General features: G+C 39.9%; 1 protein-coding gene across 3 annotated transcripts in view; it reads right to left on the bottom strand.

The window, feature by feature from the left end:
• Window positions 1-434: 434 nt before the first annotated feature.
• CGA (glycoprotein hormones, alpha polypeptide) overlaps window positions 435-18,918 on the bottom strand; it is a 349,628-nt gene continuing 331,144 nt past the window's right edge. The window contains exons 1-4 of one of the 3 annotated variants that reach the window (XM_064650030.1): window positions 8,373-8,477; window positions 3,363-3,469; window positions 2,226-2,410; window positions 435-779 (exon numbers count right to left, since the gene is read on the bottom strand). In XM_064650030.1, coding sequence (XP_064506100.1) covers window positions 702-779; window positions 2,226-2,410; window positions 3,363-3,462 — 363 coding nt within the window. In that variant the 5' untranslated portion in view covers window positions 3,463-3,469; window positions 8,373-8,477 and the 3' untranslated portion in view covers window positions 435-701. Of the gene's footprint in view, window positions 780-2,225; window positions 2,411-3,362; window positions 3,470-4,799; window positions 4,947-8,372; window positions 8,478-18,918 lie in introns of those variants that run through there. The other 2 variants (XM_064650031.1, XM_064650032.1) reach the window with 2 other exon arrangements.

Raw genomic sequence — 18,918 nt, 5'->3', positions numbered from 1 at the left:
AACAGCTTAAACAGTTAATGCTGTTGTACCACTACTCTATTCCACCATTGCTACATGAAAAATGTACAATTCTTTATAATGTTTGATTCTGTGTCCATCTACCTATCTATATGGGAGAAGATTAAATTCAAAGAAAAATAAAGGATGGCACGGAACAACAGAGTATACACGTAGATGATATACTGTTATACTTTCTGCCCACAGGGTAAAGAAAAAAATAGAAGAGAAGCAGGAGAAACAAAATGCCCCATCTCCAAAAAGTCTAATCATCAAGTGAAAAGGGAGAAATTATTGCTTCTTCTGTCCACTTTCCCATCCCTCCCTTCCTCCTTCAATCCCTCTCCCATTTAAAAAAATCTAGAAATTAATTGTAGGAGAATCTTTTTTTATGTGTGTGTTAAGCTATTGAATCACCATTTTTTTCTCAATAAACATTGATGATTTAACTGACAGTTTATTTTAAAAATAGATCAAGTGTTTGGTTGTCATGCAAGTGCTGTATTTTATCCTTAATGGAAATAATTAGACTTAGTTAAATGCATGAAGAAGCAAAGAGGAAATGAAATAGCCATCTATCTTATCCAAAGGTCTAGCCAGTGTCTTGACCAGAAAACATAAGATTTTACACAGTAGTGCTATAAAAGCTGAAAAACAAACATTCCATTCACCGTTGTCCTTGATCATTAACGAAGGGAGAGGTTTTAGGATTTATGATAGTAGCAGGTACTGCAGTGACAATCTGTATGGTTTTCTATCTTCACATTGTCCTTAAGGGTAATCTTAAAAAAAGAAAACACACACATAAAATGAATAATTAGGATTAGATACACAGTAAAATCAGCATTCTCAAGTAAAAGATGTTTGAAGCCTTTTTCCTAACCACAAGGTACACAGGCTCTTTGGGGTACGTTTACTAGAAGGACCTCAACACCTACCTATGAAACTGCACCATCAGTGTTTTTGGAGCTGTAAAAAGAAGGTTTTCAATCATGACATGCATAGTGACAAAATTTGGTGTCCTTAGTTTGGACACTTCTTAAAGTGGCTAATTTTCAAAAAGTGTCAAGTAACCCACCTATGAAAAATCAGGACGTATCCTTAAAATACTTCACATAGGGATTATAAAAATGAACACCAAACCCACAATCTTTGTATTTACTCACAAACAAATTCTAGTTGCTGCTTCAGGGCAAGTATAATGTTGTTGATCTAGAATAAGATCTATGTTCTCCTCAGATGAAGAGCCAGAATGGGTTCAGGTGTAGGTGTCTATAATTAAGTCAGGTATCTGGGCTCTCATCACACAGCACTCTCTTCAGCTGCAAACACTGAGCTGTCGATTGCCATTTGAGAGGTCAGAGGGGATCTCACCAAACCCATGTCACTCTAGTGTCACTCTAGAAGCCTTGGTCTGCCAGCCATACACATATGACTTCAGGACCCTAAGGTATCTCAAATGCACCAAATCTGTGAGTGGGTAACTCGGCTGAGCCTCTATTTGGCACAATGAGCTGGATTCAGGTCATAGGATAGACACCTTAGCCTGTTTCAACAAGCTCACCGTTTATTACATTAAACTGAAGGTTTCTTTACTTGGAGCAGAATCACTCCCAAAATAATGAGATTTAGGAGAATCTCTCTTTAAAAGAACCTTCCAGATGAGATTGTTAAAGGCTCAAGTAGTTGCACACATTCACAGTTCCCTCTTGGTTATAATATTAAAAGCAAACAACAATCTCAATTAATCTAATGAGCACAGATGGTTTTGGTCCCTCATTCCCATACATGTAATTGATAGTATTGACCAGACACCTTTCCAGGGAACTCCTGCCTATGCAGGAAAGAAGCAAGACAATCAACTTATTAAAATCAAATACACACTGCATAGCATTTAAGAGGAGGGTGCACATCCAGAAGAATTGAAAATTAGGGGTCAAGTCCACTACCAGAACTACCGGTGTCATGAGACCAAACAGTTTTGCTGAAGTCAGTGGCACTGCACCAATTTCCACATCCCAACTGAATACCAGATCACTACTTGATGTTTTAATTTCCTCTTTAGAAAAAAAGAAAGAACCAAGGCACACAGTATATAAATGCCAAAAATTCTTCCCTCAAATAGTTCTCCAGTGTTCTCCAGCAAAACCATATTCTCCTCTATTCACTGCTTCAGCTTAATATTGCATTCTAAAAGAAGCTTAAGCAGGTCTCATTCACACCCTCACCTTGGTAAAAGCCTTTGCTACGCAGCACGTTGCTTCTGATGTAATGTTCTTTGGAACAAGCATGGTCTTCTTGGACCTCATCGGAGTGGGATAGGCACGGGAGAAACAGCATCCAGTGCACTGGTAGATAGGTGCTCCTGGCTTGGAAAAGAATCTGTTCTCCCCTAGCTTGCACTCTGGACAACCTGCCACAAAAATATAAGGAAGAGACTTTTAGTTGGTCTCCAGCTCTATTTTCATTTCAAAAAGAAAGGGCAAGTGCAGGCAATAAGAGGAAGCACTGGCCACATTCTTCTTCTTGATGTCTGCAGAACAGAAAAGCACAGACAGCAAAGCTCTCCCTTTAGGATTCTTCACCTCTGCAACGTGCACAAGCTGTAAAACTAGACTGTGGCCTTCTAGGTAAAGTACAATTATTATTGTATCTTTTCTGGTTTTCTTTTCAATTTTGTTGACAATTGTGGAGGTTTGTTTGTATGTCTACAGCACTAGCTGTCCCTAGAAAACTTCCTACAAGCTATAGATAGCTAAATAGCACCAGCAGGATTTGTAGTGCTTCTTAGACTTTGACTGTTTTCAGGCAAGATTCTCTTATTGAGAGTTTTTAAAATGTTTGGTGATCCCAAGATTTCTGTAGATCACATTTTTCTATATTCAGTTTGAGGCTAACTGAAAAAAAGGTTCAACCTCCAAAATACCCCTAAAATCTTTCTAATATGCATCTTTCATAAAATAGTACACCACCAACATCCCATATTCTGGGCTCTAAAGAGGAAAAATATCTTGCATATTATGATGAGAAGCTATGGTTCTGCTGTTCCTGATGATACATTGTCATTTAGATCTCAAGAGTACAGGCAACCAAATGTTTCTATTTGATAGTGTTCCAAGGATTAAGGTCACCTACATCAACATGAGGGCATGGTAATCTGGGACATCCTTGACCTGGAGAAATCAAGTTTAGGAAAGAAATAGGAAGCATACTCACAGTGAAATTATCTTGATTTGTTATACCTTCATTGTCAATAAATGGAACTGAATGATAAGATTAATGACCACATTCATAAAACATGTGAAAATTTAATTTATACTCTTTACGAATAATTGTCCTATTTCTAAAGGCTGAAAGCAGCTTACCCTGCATGAGAAACTCTCCATCTGGGAAAGTATGAAGAAGATGTAGAAATATAGACAAAATGGTCAACGTGACAGCTGCATACTTCCCGTAGCAATCCATGATCTGCCTGAAAATACAAACGTTTTTGAAGGACTGTTTTGCACTGGGTACAGTACCAGTTTCTAGGCTATACAGTGGTACAGCTTTCACTGCAAGTAACAAAGACAATTTAGAACCAGGATTGAAAACTGAAAATGCAGTATACTGATGTGTGTTTTATAGGCTCAGAAAATTTACTTAATCACAGTAACAAAAATGTGCTTTTCTTCCTAGCCCTAATGATTCTTTTCTTTCTAAATAGTAACATAAACCACAGTACCAAAACTTCAGATGTCGTAACTGTCTAATATTTATGATAGACTGGTGTGCTGGTTTTGACTGGGTTAATTTTCTTCATACTAGCTAGTGTGGGGATATGTTATGGATTTTATTGAAAACTATGGATAATAAAGGGATGTTTTCATTATTGCTGAGCAGTGCTTGCACAGCACCAAGGCCTTTTCTGCTTCTCATGGCACACCACCAGTGAGAAGGCTGGGGGTGCACAGGGATTTGGGAGGAGACACAGCCAGGACAGCTGATCCCAATCAACCCAAGGATATCCCATACCATATGGGGTTCTGCTCAGCATATAAAGCTGGGGGAAGAAGAAGGCAGGGGAGGAACATTTGGAGTGATAGCTTTTATCTTCCCAAGTCACCATCATACGTGATGGAGCCCTGCTTTCCTGGAGATAGCTGAATACCTGCCTGCTCATGGGAAGTGGTGAATGAATTCCTTGTTTTGCTTTGCCTGTATGCGTGGCTTTTGCTTTACTTATTGAACTGCCTTTGTCTCCACCCATGACTTCTCTCACTTTTACTCTTCCGATTCTCTCCTCCATCCCACCATGCATGAGTGACAAGATTTCTTTTAGGCTTCATTTTACTGATTTGCAGAATTTCCCCCTTAAAAATTATTTTCTTCTAAAGCATACACCTGAGTCCTTCCTTTAGAAATTAATTACTCACAGTGAAGTAATTGGGTCCACAGATGAAAGAGCTGTAGGAAGGATGCTGAAGTATTGAATTACCAAATTGGGGCATCCTGTGCAGGTGACAGAGACAGCAGTGCTCCTTCGCCCAACCTGGCAGGCCAGGGACAGCCTTACCTTGGAGGATTGAGTTTCAGAGTCTTTTTATTGCTGAGATACACAGCACATTTCAACAGGAGGCCTTTCCGGGCCCTTGCAGCTAATCCTGTGATGAATTCTGGGCTAAGCACTGGTCACCTTCACCCTCAAGAGTGGGTGCTTGGCTGTGAATGTGCGACAAAGCCCCAGTTCTTCCTTACCGGCTTCAGCCAAGCACCCCATGCAGAAACCCAAGCACACAGTTTCTAATCACCAAACTATTTACCTGCCTTCTCAGAAATGTTATCTGATCATGCAGGTCTCTCCACCTCTGCAGTCACCACCCCAGGCCATGCCTGGAGCTAGCCCATAACTTGTTTGGGCTTTGCCTGAACTGCCGCATGAGTTTCTCCAGATTCTTCCAACTGGATCTTTTGAACAGTTTCTTCTGTGCCTGTGTAGACCACCTTACCCTTGATTTTAGAAGACTAAAACTGACACAGAAGAGCATGATGTGCTAATGACTGATGTGTGGGATAAGACCCCAAGCTGACAATGCTGATATATACATTTTAGATACTGAAAGCTATTGTTTTTAGCAAGCAAAAAAACCTCAACAACCTCCCCCACCCCCTACATGAAATCCTTAACTACTTAAGAGCTTCTCTTCTTCCAAATACACCACCAGCCAATGCTCCTACTCCATGATAAATTTCCCCAGGGACAGATCAAATTGTGGCCCCAAACATCTCTAAAAGTGAAGTGGCAATGAGAAGGACAATAATGCCAGCAACACAGAAATCAATCTAGAGATATGCTGTAGAGGTTATTTCAACATGCTATACTGATCAGAGAAGGCATTGTCAACACTAACCAGGAAAGATGGTAGAAAATCAAGTATAATTAAATGAAGACAGCTTTCACATAAAGCTAATGTATTTCTTTGTAGATTTTGCACCTAGCCAGCAAAATCCATGCAAGGACTGCCACAATGATGCAAATGTTCAAATAATGCCTGCTCACACCTGGAAGGAGAGGCAAATCTGAGGTTGTTCAAGGAGAAAAGCCACTTGCTTGGTGTCATTATCTAAGAGTGAACCTGGAGCACTGGGATGTGTACAGAGAGAGTATTGATCAGCAGTGTGATGCTCTATCACTGCACAAATTCCCAGAGATATATGGGGATGTGGGGCTGCTACACACAGGTCATCAGGTCTTGGTTCATTGATTAAACAGACATACAGTGCAGTCCTCAAAGGCAGCAGTTCAGAAGGCAGGGGACCACAAGCCCTACAAGGAACCTTTGAAACCAGGAAAAAAGATGAAAGAAAGCTCCATCTTTGCAGTAATCAGAAAAAGATCTTGCCCAGGCATATGAGGCTGAGACCAAAGGCAGGATGAAAAGAGCATGACCCCTACCTGACTGGGGTTAGCAAGGTGGAAAGAAACAGTTTATGAGCAAGGCTGATGTGCAATGCTTTCCAGTGTAATGAATGAAGGCAGTGGAAACAAGCATCTTTCTAATTAAGACAGAAAAAAATTGAGGAAAGAGAATGATCTGAAGCCCAGCTAAACAGAATGGCTAAGAGACAATAAGGTTGCAGTTAACAGGTGGTGAGGCTGTGTGCTGAGTACAAGTGACTTTGCTTCTTCCCTCCCACCTGCCCAGTGAGTCAGTTCATGCTGGCAGAAAACAGAGGATAAAGGAATTAAAAGCAGACAATGAAAATCTTGGGGAAAAACATTAGAAACAATTGTGGAAGCACTGGAAATAAGCATTTGGAAGACATAACAAAAAGCCAGTTCAATGTAGGTATCATGGAGGCTGTATGCAGCCTGAAATTATTAATCTCTGCTTAGGTTTTTACTAAAAAAACCTATAAATACAAGAAATAGTCTCCTGACTACACCTGACTATGGGTGGCAAAGGAAATGGGATGCCATTAACACTGAAGCCCCATGAAAGCATTGAACTTGGCTGTCAGGTTCCTGAGAAGCAGCTGCCAGCTCTCTGTGCCCTGTTACTTCGACAGGAGTAAGCTGTGTCTGCAGGAGAAAGGTGATCCTTCACACTGTGTAGACCCACAATCTCCTATGGTCCTGCCAGATGTTTGGGAACTGCACTGAGCTCTGCAGCATCTATGGATGGATGAATGGATTGGCTGGATCCCTCCCTCCAGCAAATGAGGCTTTTTTTCAGATTGTTTTCTGTATGTGCCCTTTCCAGCACCATAGAGAGGGTGGCAGACTTGCCTGCACTGGGACACAATCCCACAGTTTAATGTTAAGCCTTGCTCCATCCAAGGGGACCTTCCCAGAGTACAAGAAGCCAGCTGGAGTGTCTCATGCATCAGCAGAAGACAGACAGCCTGAGTCTTTTGATAAGCTGGGTGCTCCAATGACTCCAATATGATGCCAGTCACAACCCTTGAACGATTATCCTGTGATTTCATGCTCTTTGCTGAGGGCACAGTGGCATCCTTCATCCTTATTTTTCTAAGAACACATAATGCTATAATTTGGTACATTGTAAGGGTTTGAGGGAATCCCAGAGGGAAGTTTTTTATATTACATTAACCAAAAGGGGAATTGAAATTGCAGTTTTGCACTTCCTCTATTGAGTCAGACTGTCAGGCTCATACAAAACCACCAAAGAGACCTGTCAATAAACCACAGATGTGATCTTCTCTACTTTTCCAATGCAACAGCTGTTTTGCCCGATGGTCTTACTTGGTTTTCTAACTGTGTCTGTGCGGTTAAGCCGGTTAGTGTCTACACTGCTCCTTTCATCTCACCATCAAATCAGAGGAAACTTTTACTTTGTTCTATTAAATATTATCTTTCTTAAGCTACTGCAACACTATATAATGCATGAATTTCAGCAGCTCTTTGGAGAGATGGTAATTTTAAGCCTTTCTCAGTAGTTAAAGTCTCATCTCATTATTTACAATACCTTGTCTTTTTCTGTAAATAAGTTATCATGTTATAAGTTGCCATCGAAAAGACAGGCAATCACCTGTATTTGCAAACAGGTCTTCTGCTCAGGTAGGTGTGGGACTCTGGGTGCTTTACATTCATGTGAAGCTCCACTGGATGAGAATCACTTGTCTAACTCTGTGGGCCATGTTCTGACACAGACATGGTAGCAAGCTCTGTTCAAGGGCCATCCTTTGTACTGATTGTATGCAATAACCTAATGAGTTCAGCATAAACTTGAGATGTCCTTCTATATTTTTCCATAGGGTGACAGTGGTGCTGTCATACCCAACAGCAGTTAAACGCTCTACACATTGTGCTCATTTCTTTATGGGGTGCTTGGCCATGAGGTACAGCTGTGTCACAGCAACAGTGAACTACAACTGCAAAACTTCACCTGCAGCCCCATATCATGCACACAGTAATCTGCTTGCAAACTGTTGAAGGCTGAAAAATCTTCACTAACAACTTTTTTTCCTTTCTCTTAACATATTTGATCATGATTGGAAATTTAAAGATTCTAGAAGATGTGCTAGTACAACAGGTTGTGTAATATTTGACAATTGACAGCAACAACATTGAGCAGGAGAAAAACACACAGTTACTAACAAAAAATTACTGGACTCAAACAGAAATCACACATTATTAACATTTAGCTGCAAGTCAATCCTAGAACCTCGTTTTCTCTAGCTTACAAAACTAGTTTAACCCCAAGCACTGATGTTTTAGTTCCAAAGCAACCTTTAAGTTAATTTTCAAACTAAAAAATTTGACAGAATGGAAGGAGAAGAGAAAGAGAATGAAATGGAGAGAAGGGGAAATAAAGTGAAAAAATATGCAATTGTTCCCCTTCAACAGTGATAAAAAATTAAAAATATATTACCTCCCTTGTTTAACAAGAATAAGTCAGAGAAACTGCAGGATGGTGTTTGAAGTTGAGCTGTCCTCGACTCTTGGATATAAGTTCCCAAAACTGATGTATGAAAAAGTTGCATCTTTCTTTTATACCTGTAAAAGCTAGATCATATTCCTCGCCCACATCTAAGCCATTGGATCAACTGTACATTTTCTCTAATGACTGAACATCACTTTATGTAATTACCAGCCCACCTTGCTGATCTTATCTTCAACTTGACTTTCATAAAGATTATTTTTTTCTTATATAATGAAAGAAAGGTCAGATTGAGAGCACAAACTCAGTGCTGTATGAGTTTCTTAGGGAAGTCAAACACTGAACATCCTTTTTTTTTTTTTTTTGCTGCAGTTTTCAGTGAACAGAATCTCACTTTTGAAAAAGGACAAATTACTAAGGTTTCCTAGTACTTCTCATTAAACTGGAGAATAATACTAAAACCCCCTCCCAAAAAACCCAGCATAAACTACTTCTATACCAATGGCATTGTTTTAGCAGAGAATAAAAAAATAAAGAGCAGCAGTGACCTATACAAACATTTAGAAGAATAATCTCCATTTGAATTTAATGTCCAGAAAATGAATGCATGGATAAATATAGTACGATCCCCTCTGTAAAGGTAAGATTTCTGGCAAGATCTTATCTTGGTTTTAGAATAAAGTTAATGCAATGGAGGCACTTCTAAAAACTGCACCAAGGTGAGATTTTTAAGGTTTAGGGACTTGGAAGTCCTCAATTTCAAGTGACAGTGTCTGTGTTAATTCTGGCTAAACAAGATGGGTTCCGCTTTGACTTGAGGCACCGAGTCCAAGTGGCACAGCAGGGCTTGCATCCATTCAGCATTTTCCTTCCCCCCCACAAAGGTAAGGCAAACATCCAAATGCCTATTGGGAACATCCCCTGGCAAAGCAGACAGCCCCGGGTTGGTGCTCAAGGCCCTATTGTGTTTTCAAGTCCTGGAGACTTGAAGGAGGTTTACTTCATATGTCAGAAGCTCACTGCAGAAGTTAACTGCCTAAACCCTAGTTATGTGCTCTGGTGCACCTATTTTTCATCACTGAGAGTCCAGGGTAACTACCTTGGACTGCTCGCTGTCCTACCCATAGAAATTTACAAATGTTTTATAGATTCAAAAAAATTACTAAGCATCCAAGGCCCTAAAATTACCTTTCAAGCACTTGGTTTGTGTCACGCACTGTTGGAGATGCAATATTGAAAGAGACCCCCTACAGCTTCTTGTGTTCCTGCGAAAGCGAGGCTTTGATTCGCAAACAGTCTCTTACAAAATGTTTATTGTATCGTTGGATTTGGAGAATCACACCTCTGCAGATTTCTGCTGTTCAGTTTTCTTCTCCCTTGCCTCGATTTTCTTTTTAGTAACAGCAACAGCCCCAGACTCTGTTAGCTATTTCAGACACATTTATCGGAACCTTATCACCTCTGTCTTCATTAACAACCTTATCTGCTTCAAGGTGTCACGCACTTTTTTCTCTTCCATTTGTTCAACTGATCAGCGTAACAAAGTTAAATCCAAAACAATTGTCCCTAGCCTATACTTGGCTTGAAATTGGCTTCTCTTTCACAACTGAAGATGGATTTCTGCACCTGAAAGCTTGTCTGGTGTTTTGAACAATACGTACTGGTCCAGTAAAAGAGAAATAAAAAAACAGTCTCTCTTCCTACAAATCTTGCTTAATTTAAGAACAAAAGCATACCACTGAAATTTGAAAGCTATTGGTAACATAGCTGCCTGAGAAATGTTCCCCTGGAAGACAGAAGCTTAATGTTTGCCATTCAAAGCAAATGGCTGAAGTTTATAAAGTGCTTCTGTCCTGTCCATTTCATATTCATCCCACCTTGCAGTCCTACAGAAAACACAGGATGACTTGTGATGTTTCACAAAAACTGGAAAACTATCTTCATAATTGGGAAAACCATAATTATTGTATATTCATATTTACTACTTATTTACCTACGTATTGTAGCATAACAACAACTAACAAAAAGCAAAAGCTATACAAAATATTTATTTCATTAGAAGGACTCCAGAACAGTGACAGTGTTACTCACATAGCAAAGGAGAAAAATTCAAGTTCCCACAACCCTTTCAGAATTCTTTCCCTATCAGAATATATTAGGAATAAATCTTGTGAAGTCAATGGAATTACACTGGTATAAAAGATAGTTTAAAAAAAGCTCCTATTTTTATTAAGAGGATTTCTTACTTTAGCCGCTCCAAATCTCCAACTAAAAATACTTGGTCAAATCTGTCTTAATGTGTGACTGAATGAGAAATGAGAGAATGTGGCTCACTGTTTTGGTGGGGGACAGTTTATTAAAAAAATGTATTCTTAAATCACTTAGCAATACTCTTGCAGGTTTTTTTTGCCACACTGCTCTTATGATTTTATAAGTATAAATAAGACTATATAAGTATATGGATGAACATATAGGTAAGTATGTACACTAAAATGGACCATCGAATATGCTTTGCCAAGATTAGTATTTTGCCATTCCGGGTTGGAAAAATCAACAAATTACTAAAATTTCCTAGTTTCTTTGAGGCCACTATGTTCTGAAATTGGACTGCGACTCTATTAAGGAACATAAGTGAAACTAAATATAGTGCTTGTTAAGACTGAAATCGTCATGAGCTCAGCACCTAAATATTATGGAGTTTCAGAACTTTCTGCACTTTTCTAGGAGCTGGGTCCCTACAGTTCCTTGTCTGGCTTTCTCTGGAAAGGAGAGTTTAATGTCTCTTCCTCTACTCTGCCAGATGCTGTCTCGGGGTATCTGTCCTACTTCCCTACTTAGCGATATCTGCTTATCTGCCTGCTCCTTCTTGATGCTGCCTCTTCCTCGCTAAAGGAAAGCTTTTCTGCTTTGCCACTCAGCACTGACACCCAGCACTGTCAGTAAAAAACTGGGAAAGGGCTCCCTTGCTACAGAAAACAAACACTTCTATTTAAAATACATCTACTCAGTTATTAAACAGAAAAACACCCTCCAAGTGTGGTCACAGATTAGCACTATTTAACAAAATCTACCTACTTTTAATAAGGGCAGTATAAGGTTTGCTATACCTTACCCCAGCAGAAAAGACAGTAGAGAGCACCTCTACCTTTTTTTTTTTAATTACTGCTGCGTTCATCAGAACCATGTCTACCTTCCTTATTGGTTTTCCTATTTTTTGTAGATAAGCAAATGAGAAGAAACAAGCTTTCAAATGAAGTTTTGATAGCATTTTTTGCTTGGATGGATAAACAGGTGGAGTTTTGGGGGATTTTTTTCCAATAATAAATTACATTTCAGAACTTCATCCAAATGCAGCTAAAATCTACCCTTCATAATTTGTGGAAAATGAGAAAACAGCAGCCCTCCATCTGAGAGAAAGGAATGCTCACCAAATGGCAGAAACTCCTCTTTCCTTCTCACTTGCAGTCTTTGAATACCTCCTTGGCATCTTTGTCCAGCCCTGCCCTACAGGCTGACACAGCACCCACAAGCCTGAGCCTGCACTAGACCCTACACCAGACGGCATCCTGAAAGGCTGGTACTATTTCTTGAATTATGGTGTCACTTCCTTCATTTCCCGCGCTGTCTTTCAGATGTTCCAGGAGGAGAGTGGCTCCCACATACCACAAGCTGCTCTGCAGTGGCGTAGGCAAATTATCAGAGTTGCTGAAGAGAGAGAACAACAAATGGCCCCACCAGAATGAGTGAGTGAAGGCATATCCTGGAGAGAAAAATATTTCAGGGATTCAAGGAAAAAAAGAAACTTGAGTGCTAAAAAAAACAGATAGGTATTTCAATATTTCTCTGAGTCTGCCTACTCCTTCCCCCTTTGCTCCTAATTTTTTCAGATGCCATCCTGCTGTTCCCAGAGACAATAACACCAGCTCAGTATATATACATATAAAAAAGATTCCCCAAGGCAACATAAAATACAGATACACACTGTTAAGAACTCCTGTCTGCTGAAATACTTCATACTGTATTATGGCAAGAGTGAAAGTAAAATCTTCTGTTCTTTTACAGATGTTTTCAACTGATTATCTCAAACTGTCTCTCAAAACCATACTTTCTGGCCTCATCCTCCTTTGCTTAAAATTGATGGGAGTTCTGCCATTATTTCAAATGACACTGGATCAGGACTTTTAAGATTAGCTATTAGCATTCTCGAGCTTCAGCCAAACATTGATTATTCTGAGATAATAAGGCTTTCAGTACTTATCGCACATGAATAATTGACTGGAAAGCCTCTCCCATTCTAAAATCATAAAGAGGGTTCACTAATACTTTTTTTTGTTTTTTAAAAGAATTAATATTACATATGATGGCACTTCAGAAATATGTGCAATAAACATTATTTCATGAAAGCTAAGTAAAAATGGTACCATTGATGAAAAACAGAAAGATTATAAGGAATAGATATACTTTATTCCCCTTTCTTACTGTAACTTGTCAAGGTCAAAATGTTTAATCATTTCTCGCTATTGGGCAACTTATGGTACTAATAGGATGATGGCTTCTTTTTAGCTCTGTTTTCATGCTTCTTTTTTAGAATAGGTTTATTTGAAATCCAATTCCTTTGAGTAATTTTAGAACAGATAATATTACAATTCTCACAGCATTGCGGAACAGCAAACAAAATGTCATTACCATGTAGATTTAACCTCAAGGCCTTTAGAGACAGTATTTGAATATTCTTTTATTCTACTTTTAATTAATAAAAGTAACGACACCTCATATATGACTAAATGAGCTCACAAGGTAACAAAAAGGTCTGTTCCTGTTACTTATAACATTGCTGAGTTGAAGTAACCAGGTTTGTTAGACTCCTGAAACATTAAGTGCTTATTTTCAGACAGAGCTAAAACACTGGACTCTGTAGTCTACTGATCAAACTGATTATGTCAATGAATATGTTCCTGCACTAGAAGGGTAGCTCCATAAGGGTAGCCCACGAGAGATAGATAATGCAGCCTTACTTTAAACATATTTCAGCATTTATCTTTTTTTCATGAAAAAAAACCCACTACAAAAAACCCACCCCAAAAAACATATGAGCAGATCATTACATGTGAGGTTTAGACCTGATACATAGCCTCGTAAAAGTGAAATGTATACCTCTAGCACAGCTAAAACAAAGAAGCCTGATCAATAATGCAGGATGTCTCATTCAGCAATTCTCATTATCTTATACAGTAATAATTGTTCAGACAATTAACTACTACCTTTCTCTAACCCCAAATCTGAATGCTTTCATATGCTCATTGTATCACCTCTTCTATTAGTAGAGGTTTCTATCATTAATTGCTTTCACATTTCATAGAAGTGTATTTCTTGCTTTTTACAAATTAAAGCAGAAAAAATGCCTAAGTTCCTCAAATTCCAATCAAATTGCAGCAAGAAAGAAGTAGTCTACAGTGCTGATAATAAAAAAATGTACTGACATAGAAACTTAGCTGTAAAAAGGCTTCTGAAGAAAACAGCTTATTTCTATCAAATTACCGAGAGGATCATTACCAGGTTGCTGTTACTCTCTCTACTGTCACTGAACAGAGAAAACTGGCTACCAGGTAATTTGGCTGAATAAAAAGTTCACCATATTTAGGTTCCATATTGCAGCAGCACCTAAAAAAGCCTCACAGAGAACAAGCAGAGATGGTCCCCTGCTCTGGAGAACTCACCATTTTATACTGGGTTTGGAGGAGTAAAGGCATTCCCCTAAGCTCTTTCTGTTCCACCCACTTGGGCATTTTTCTTAAGACATCACCAAAATTTCCAGATGAGGTGTCAGGTATACGTAGTGCAGCAGGTCTGGTCCCATACTCACAGTGATCTCTTCTGATCACATCTAAGCAGCCCCTTCCCACAGCCACCAGCCTCCTTGGAGGAACTGTGTGTAGCATTTGGTTCACATTTGCCAGAGACTTTCAGAGCAACTAAAAAAGTGAATTATACATGGTATTTGGCTATCAGTGTGACTCAGTACATGGAAAATGGGCTAGAGCATTATCATTAATGCTGTATCGGAAAGTAAAGCAGCCCAATGTTGCCCACCTCCATACAGTTGTCTATTGGAAATAAAAAGGTCTTACATTTACATAATAACACTTCAAAATAGATCTTACAGTGCTTTGAAAACTTTGAGAGCTGATTTCCCACACTGTTGAAATTTAGCCACTCTCACAAGGCAGAGCAGTAGTCATTTGCTGCCGGCAATATTACACGGCTGTGCTCAAGGGCCAACAATCCAGCCAATTTACACCTCCAATTTGAGGTAAATGTTTATCTAACTATACTGCAAAGGTCTAAGCTTTAAATCTCTGGGGAGGGAGAGGGCAGGGAAGGCGGTCTGAAAAACAGTAAAAATTTAAAAGCTGCTATTTTATATTATTTTGTGAACCATGATATTTCTTAAGGTAAGTTTAGATACAAAATTAAAGAGCTGAGAAACAACTAAATAAAATCTCCTAGTTCAAATGGTGTGTCCTCTTTCATCATCATGGCTAGGCTTCGTGAACGAAGATTTGAGGACTCTACCCATGCTTGCTGCAAGCACGCTGATGGCTGAAAAGGTCAATGCAAGATAGACAAGTCCTGTTGCAAAAGGCACAGAGGAAAGTCTCCTTAGGCAGTATTGGCAAGACACGATTCTTTCTGCACTGTCTTTTCTCCTCAAAAATGATTCTGCGTGTGTTCTCAAAAGAAGCAGCAGAGTTATGAATAGTGTGTCTCCAGACCTCCTGATTGGAGGTCAGAGTAGACCAATGATGAGGATCAATATGGCCAAAGCTGAGATGTTGTTTCAGGGAGTCCTTGTATCTTCTCTTCGGGGCTCCTCTCTTGTGGCAGCCAGTGGCAAGTTCGTCATAGAGCAAGATCTTAGGGAGGCGGTGGTCCTTCATCCTTGAGATGTATCCTGCCCAGCGCAGCTGTGTTCTCAACAACATGGCCTCAATACTCGTAACTGCTGCCTGTTCAAGAACAGACGCATTAGTCACGTAATCAGTCCAGTGGATGTTTAGGATTGTACAGAGGCAGCATTGATGGAAGCGTTCTAAGAGTCACAGGTGGTGGCGGTAGATGACCCAAGATTAAGACCCATATAAGAGAGTAGACAGCACAATGGCTCTGTAAACACTGATCTTTGTACTTTTCTTCAAGTGTTTATTACACCAAACTCTTTTACGGAGTTTTCCAAAAGCTCTCTATGCCTTTGCCAACCTGTTTTCTATCTCTCCGTCAATCTTACCGTCTGAGGAGATTATGCTTCCCAGGTAATTAAACTGCTGGACTGACTTGAGCTCTGATTCACCAATGATGATATGGGGATGATGGAAGACTTCCTGAGGTGCAGATTGGCAGAAAACTTCTAGCTGACTTCCAGCCCAAAAAGCTCAGCAGCCTCTGCAAAGGCTGCAGACACAGCTGCAGAGCTGCTTCTGTGTCCTCTTTACAGACACGAGAAATGCCGTGGGAAATGGTTCAGGGGTTCACTCCCTGCTTCAACACTCGGGAATTATTTTGTTCATGCAACTTTCTGTGTCCACTTCCATAACAAGCTGTCAAGACATATAGATTATTGATATTTTGCCCTTGCACAAGTGCGCAAAAGGAGAAAAGATAGCACAGCAGGATTCAAATCCCCTCAACTTCAGACATCTGCAGTACATATGGCCAATATCCAATCTGGTTGCTCTGGCTACCTCTACAGTCAGTGGAAAGACACAGGCATTTTCAGGGTGTCTACTCTATCTTAGCACTCTCATTAAAATGAAATGGGTGATGCCCTACAATTGCTTGTTTCTCTCCACTGGTTATACACAGGTCAAGAAAGCCGTCTTAGATAGTAATATCCATTTCTTACGATATTCACAATTGACCAGAAGAACCCAGTCCAAAGCATCTTTAATGTTTTGTCTATAATCATACTTTTTCTTTTACATTTAGACAATCTGAAGTCCATGCTGTAACTGGAAGTTCTCTGCAACTTCCTTCAGCCCATCCAGGAGGCTAGAAATAGGAGGAAACTGAGAATTGATCTTATCTGTTAATTGCCTCTTAAGATTCTTTCTCTTTGTCTGTGCTCTTTGTAATCTCTTGTTTTATTCGGTATTTAGCTTGAAAATTCTCTGAAGGTGATCATTTTATTCAAGTTATTTTTATCCATGATGAGGGCTCCTAGACAGTACAACAACTACAGACCAACACTCTGCTTGCTTCATACTAAGAAGAGAACGGACTGCATCCTTTTAAAGGATGGTGCTGCAAGTGCTGCAGACTTCAAGGAACATAATCACCTTCGTAGAGCTATTCACAGGTAGGAATAACATCACAAGGACCTAGAGTCTGATAGGTATACAGAAGTCCACAGACTAACACAAAACACATTTAACAATATTGGGTTTGATTTCATAGAAATATGTATTATGGTCCTTCAGTTTGTAGAGTCTTTGGTACAGGCAGATACTGACAGACTGGCAAAAAGTCATGCTGGTAAGTGCCACACAAGATCCTGAATTCACACCTTCAGCTCCAGCTTCAGGATGTTGATGTCTCAGAGTGCACTACACACAACTCTAAGAAGGCAATCAGAGCTGTTGGCTATCGAGTTAATAAAAACATTTCAATGTCCCCATTTGTTAATTGACTGTATTTTTTTTTCCTGGGGATATCCTTTACAGTTTTTATGGCAGGTTTTTCTAAAAATATTTAAAATGCAATATCTAAATGTTAGATGGAAAATTCTGAGCTAGCACAACTTTGCTGCTTCTATTGGCTAGTACCAAATACTACCAAGTAAAGTATGACTAGGGAACTAATGTTAACATTTTATATGTCTTGTCAAACAGAAACACACATTTTTTATTTAAACAGAGCTTTGCTGCAGCACTGCAGCAGGCAAAGTGCACTGGCCAGTGAAACCATATTTGCTGCTCTTTCATATGCTACAGAACATGGCAATTCAGCTGATTCATTACAGCAAATGAGGTCACGAGTGTACCATTGATTTATTGGTTTGTGTGAAATCAACTCACTCTGACAGGGAAAAGTAAAGCTCAGTGCCAATATCTTTGCGCTTTAACAGTTTCCAGGCTGTCTGCTTTAGCTCTTCCACCAATGTTGCTTCAATGTGCAGTGAAACAGAGGAAGCAAGATCCCTGGGAACTTTTTCAGACCTGATACCCACAGTAGTATGCCTTAAAAAGGTATATTAAGCAAATCATGAATTAGTACTCACAAACATACTATTGGCAGTCCTCAGAGCACAACTTACAGAATCGCTCTGTGCAAACAGGCAGGACAGGGAACACAGTGAGTATGGATTCAGTTTCCTGGGATGTAGAAAAGGGTCCTCTGGGACTACCTTCAGTTTAAGTTAGTTACCCATCCTGCTTTCTGTGAACCAGTGCTGGGTCACAAGGTGTCTAGGTGCTGGTCTAGCAAATATTTGCAAGAAGCAATATGAATCCATGCACATGCTTTCCCTCCCACTCAACCAATTGCTATATACAAAACTGCCATCAGTACCAGTTACAAATGAGAAATGAACAACCGATAACCACAGAGAATGTGATTCATCAGTCTAGCAAATTAAAGTCTAACAAAATAAAATTGAATGCAGATGAAAGAGTGGGGAAGAGGAATGAGAAAAAAAGCAGGCGTGGATATGAACTGATACTTTCATTATTTACCATATTTGGAATGTATCTTTGAGAGTATGGCTACACATATTCCGCAAAATGTAATTGAATGAGCCTGAGATTTGTCTGATTGAACACAGGCAGCTGCCATGCCACATAGACAGGGGAGCTGACTTTCTAGATTCCCTCAGAATCAAAATGGGGGGGGGGGGGGGAAAGGCACTTTTAGATCTATTTTTAATGACTATCTCAGGCCAAGATAAAGTGACCGCTCTCCTTGGTTATAAAGGGAACCCAGACATCTATCTCAGATGTAGGCATGTACAGCTGCACTTCAGATTCTTACATTTGGCCAGATATGGCTCAAAGCAAGCTCCAAAATACCAAAACCTCGCATTTTAGCAGCCCACCTAAAATTACCCTATCTATTCCATATTTCAACCACTACAGCTTTTGTCAGGGCATCACTACAGACACTGAGGTTCTGAAAGCAGGTTAAAAGGCCAAGGCAGGTATCAATACAGGATCTAGAGGCATTCTGCAGTCACTGAATGGCACCAGGATATCCACTGCTGTGGTATGGCCCTGTATAAACACACCAGCTCAGTTACAAAAGAAGTAGAGACATGGCAGTGTGCTGCCACATCTGAATTACTAAGTTCAGCTGAGAAGCAAGACTTGTCACTGGAGTCACAGAGACATCCTGCTGCAAGTAGATTGCTTCTGTACTCGGGATCAGCACAGCTTAGGCACTCTGCACATGTGTCTCTGCTCAGCGAGGAGCTCACATGATCAACCTGTCCGAAGCCAAAGGCAAGACTTGCTGCTTGAGGCTATGCTGGAACACACCCTACTTTAAC

The sequence above is a fragment of the Pseudopipra pipra genome, chromosome 3, assembly GCF_036250125.1.
Source record: "Pseudopipra pipra isolate bDixPip1 chromosome 3, bDixPip1.hap1, whole genome shotgun sequence".
NCBI lineage: Eukaryota > Metazoa > Chordata > Aves > Passeriformes > Pipridae > Pseudopipra > Pseudopipra pipra.
Note: the sequence above shows the minus strand (reverse complement) of the source record. Positions and strands in the feature narration are given on the sequence as shown.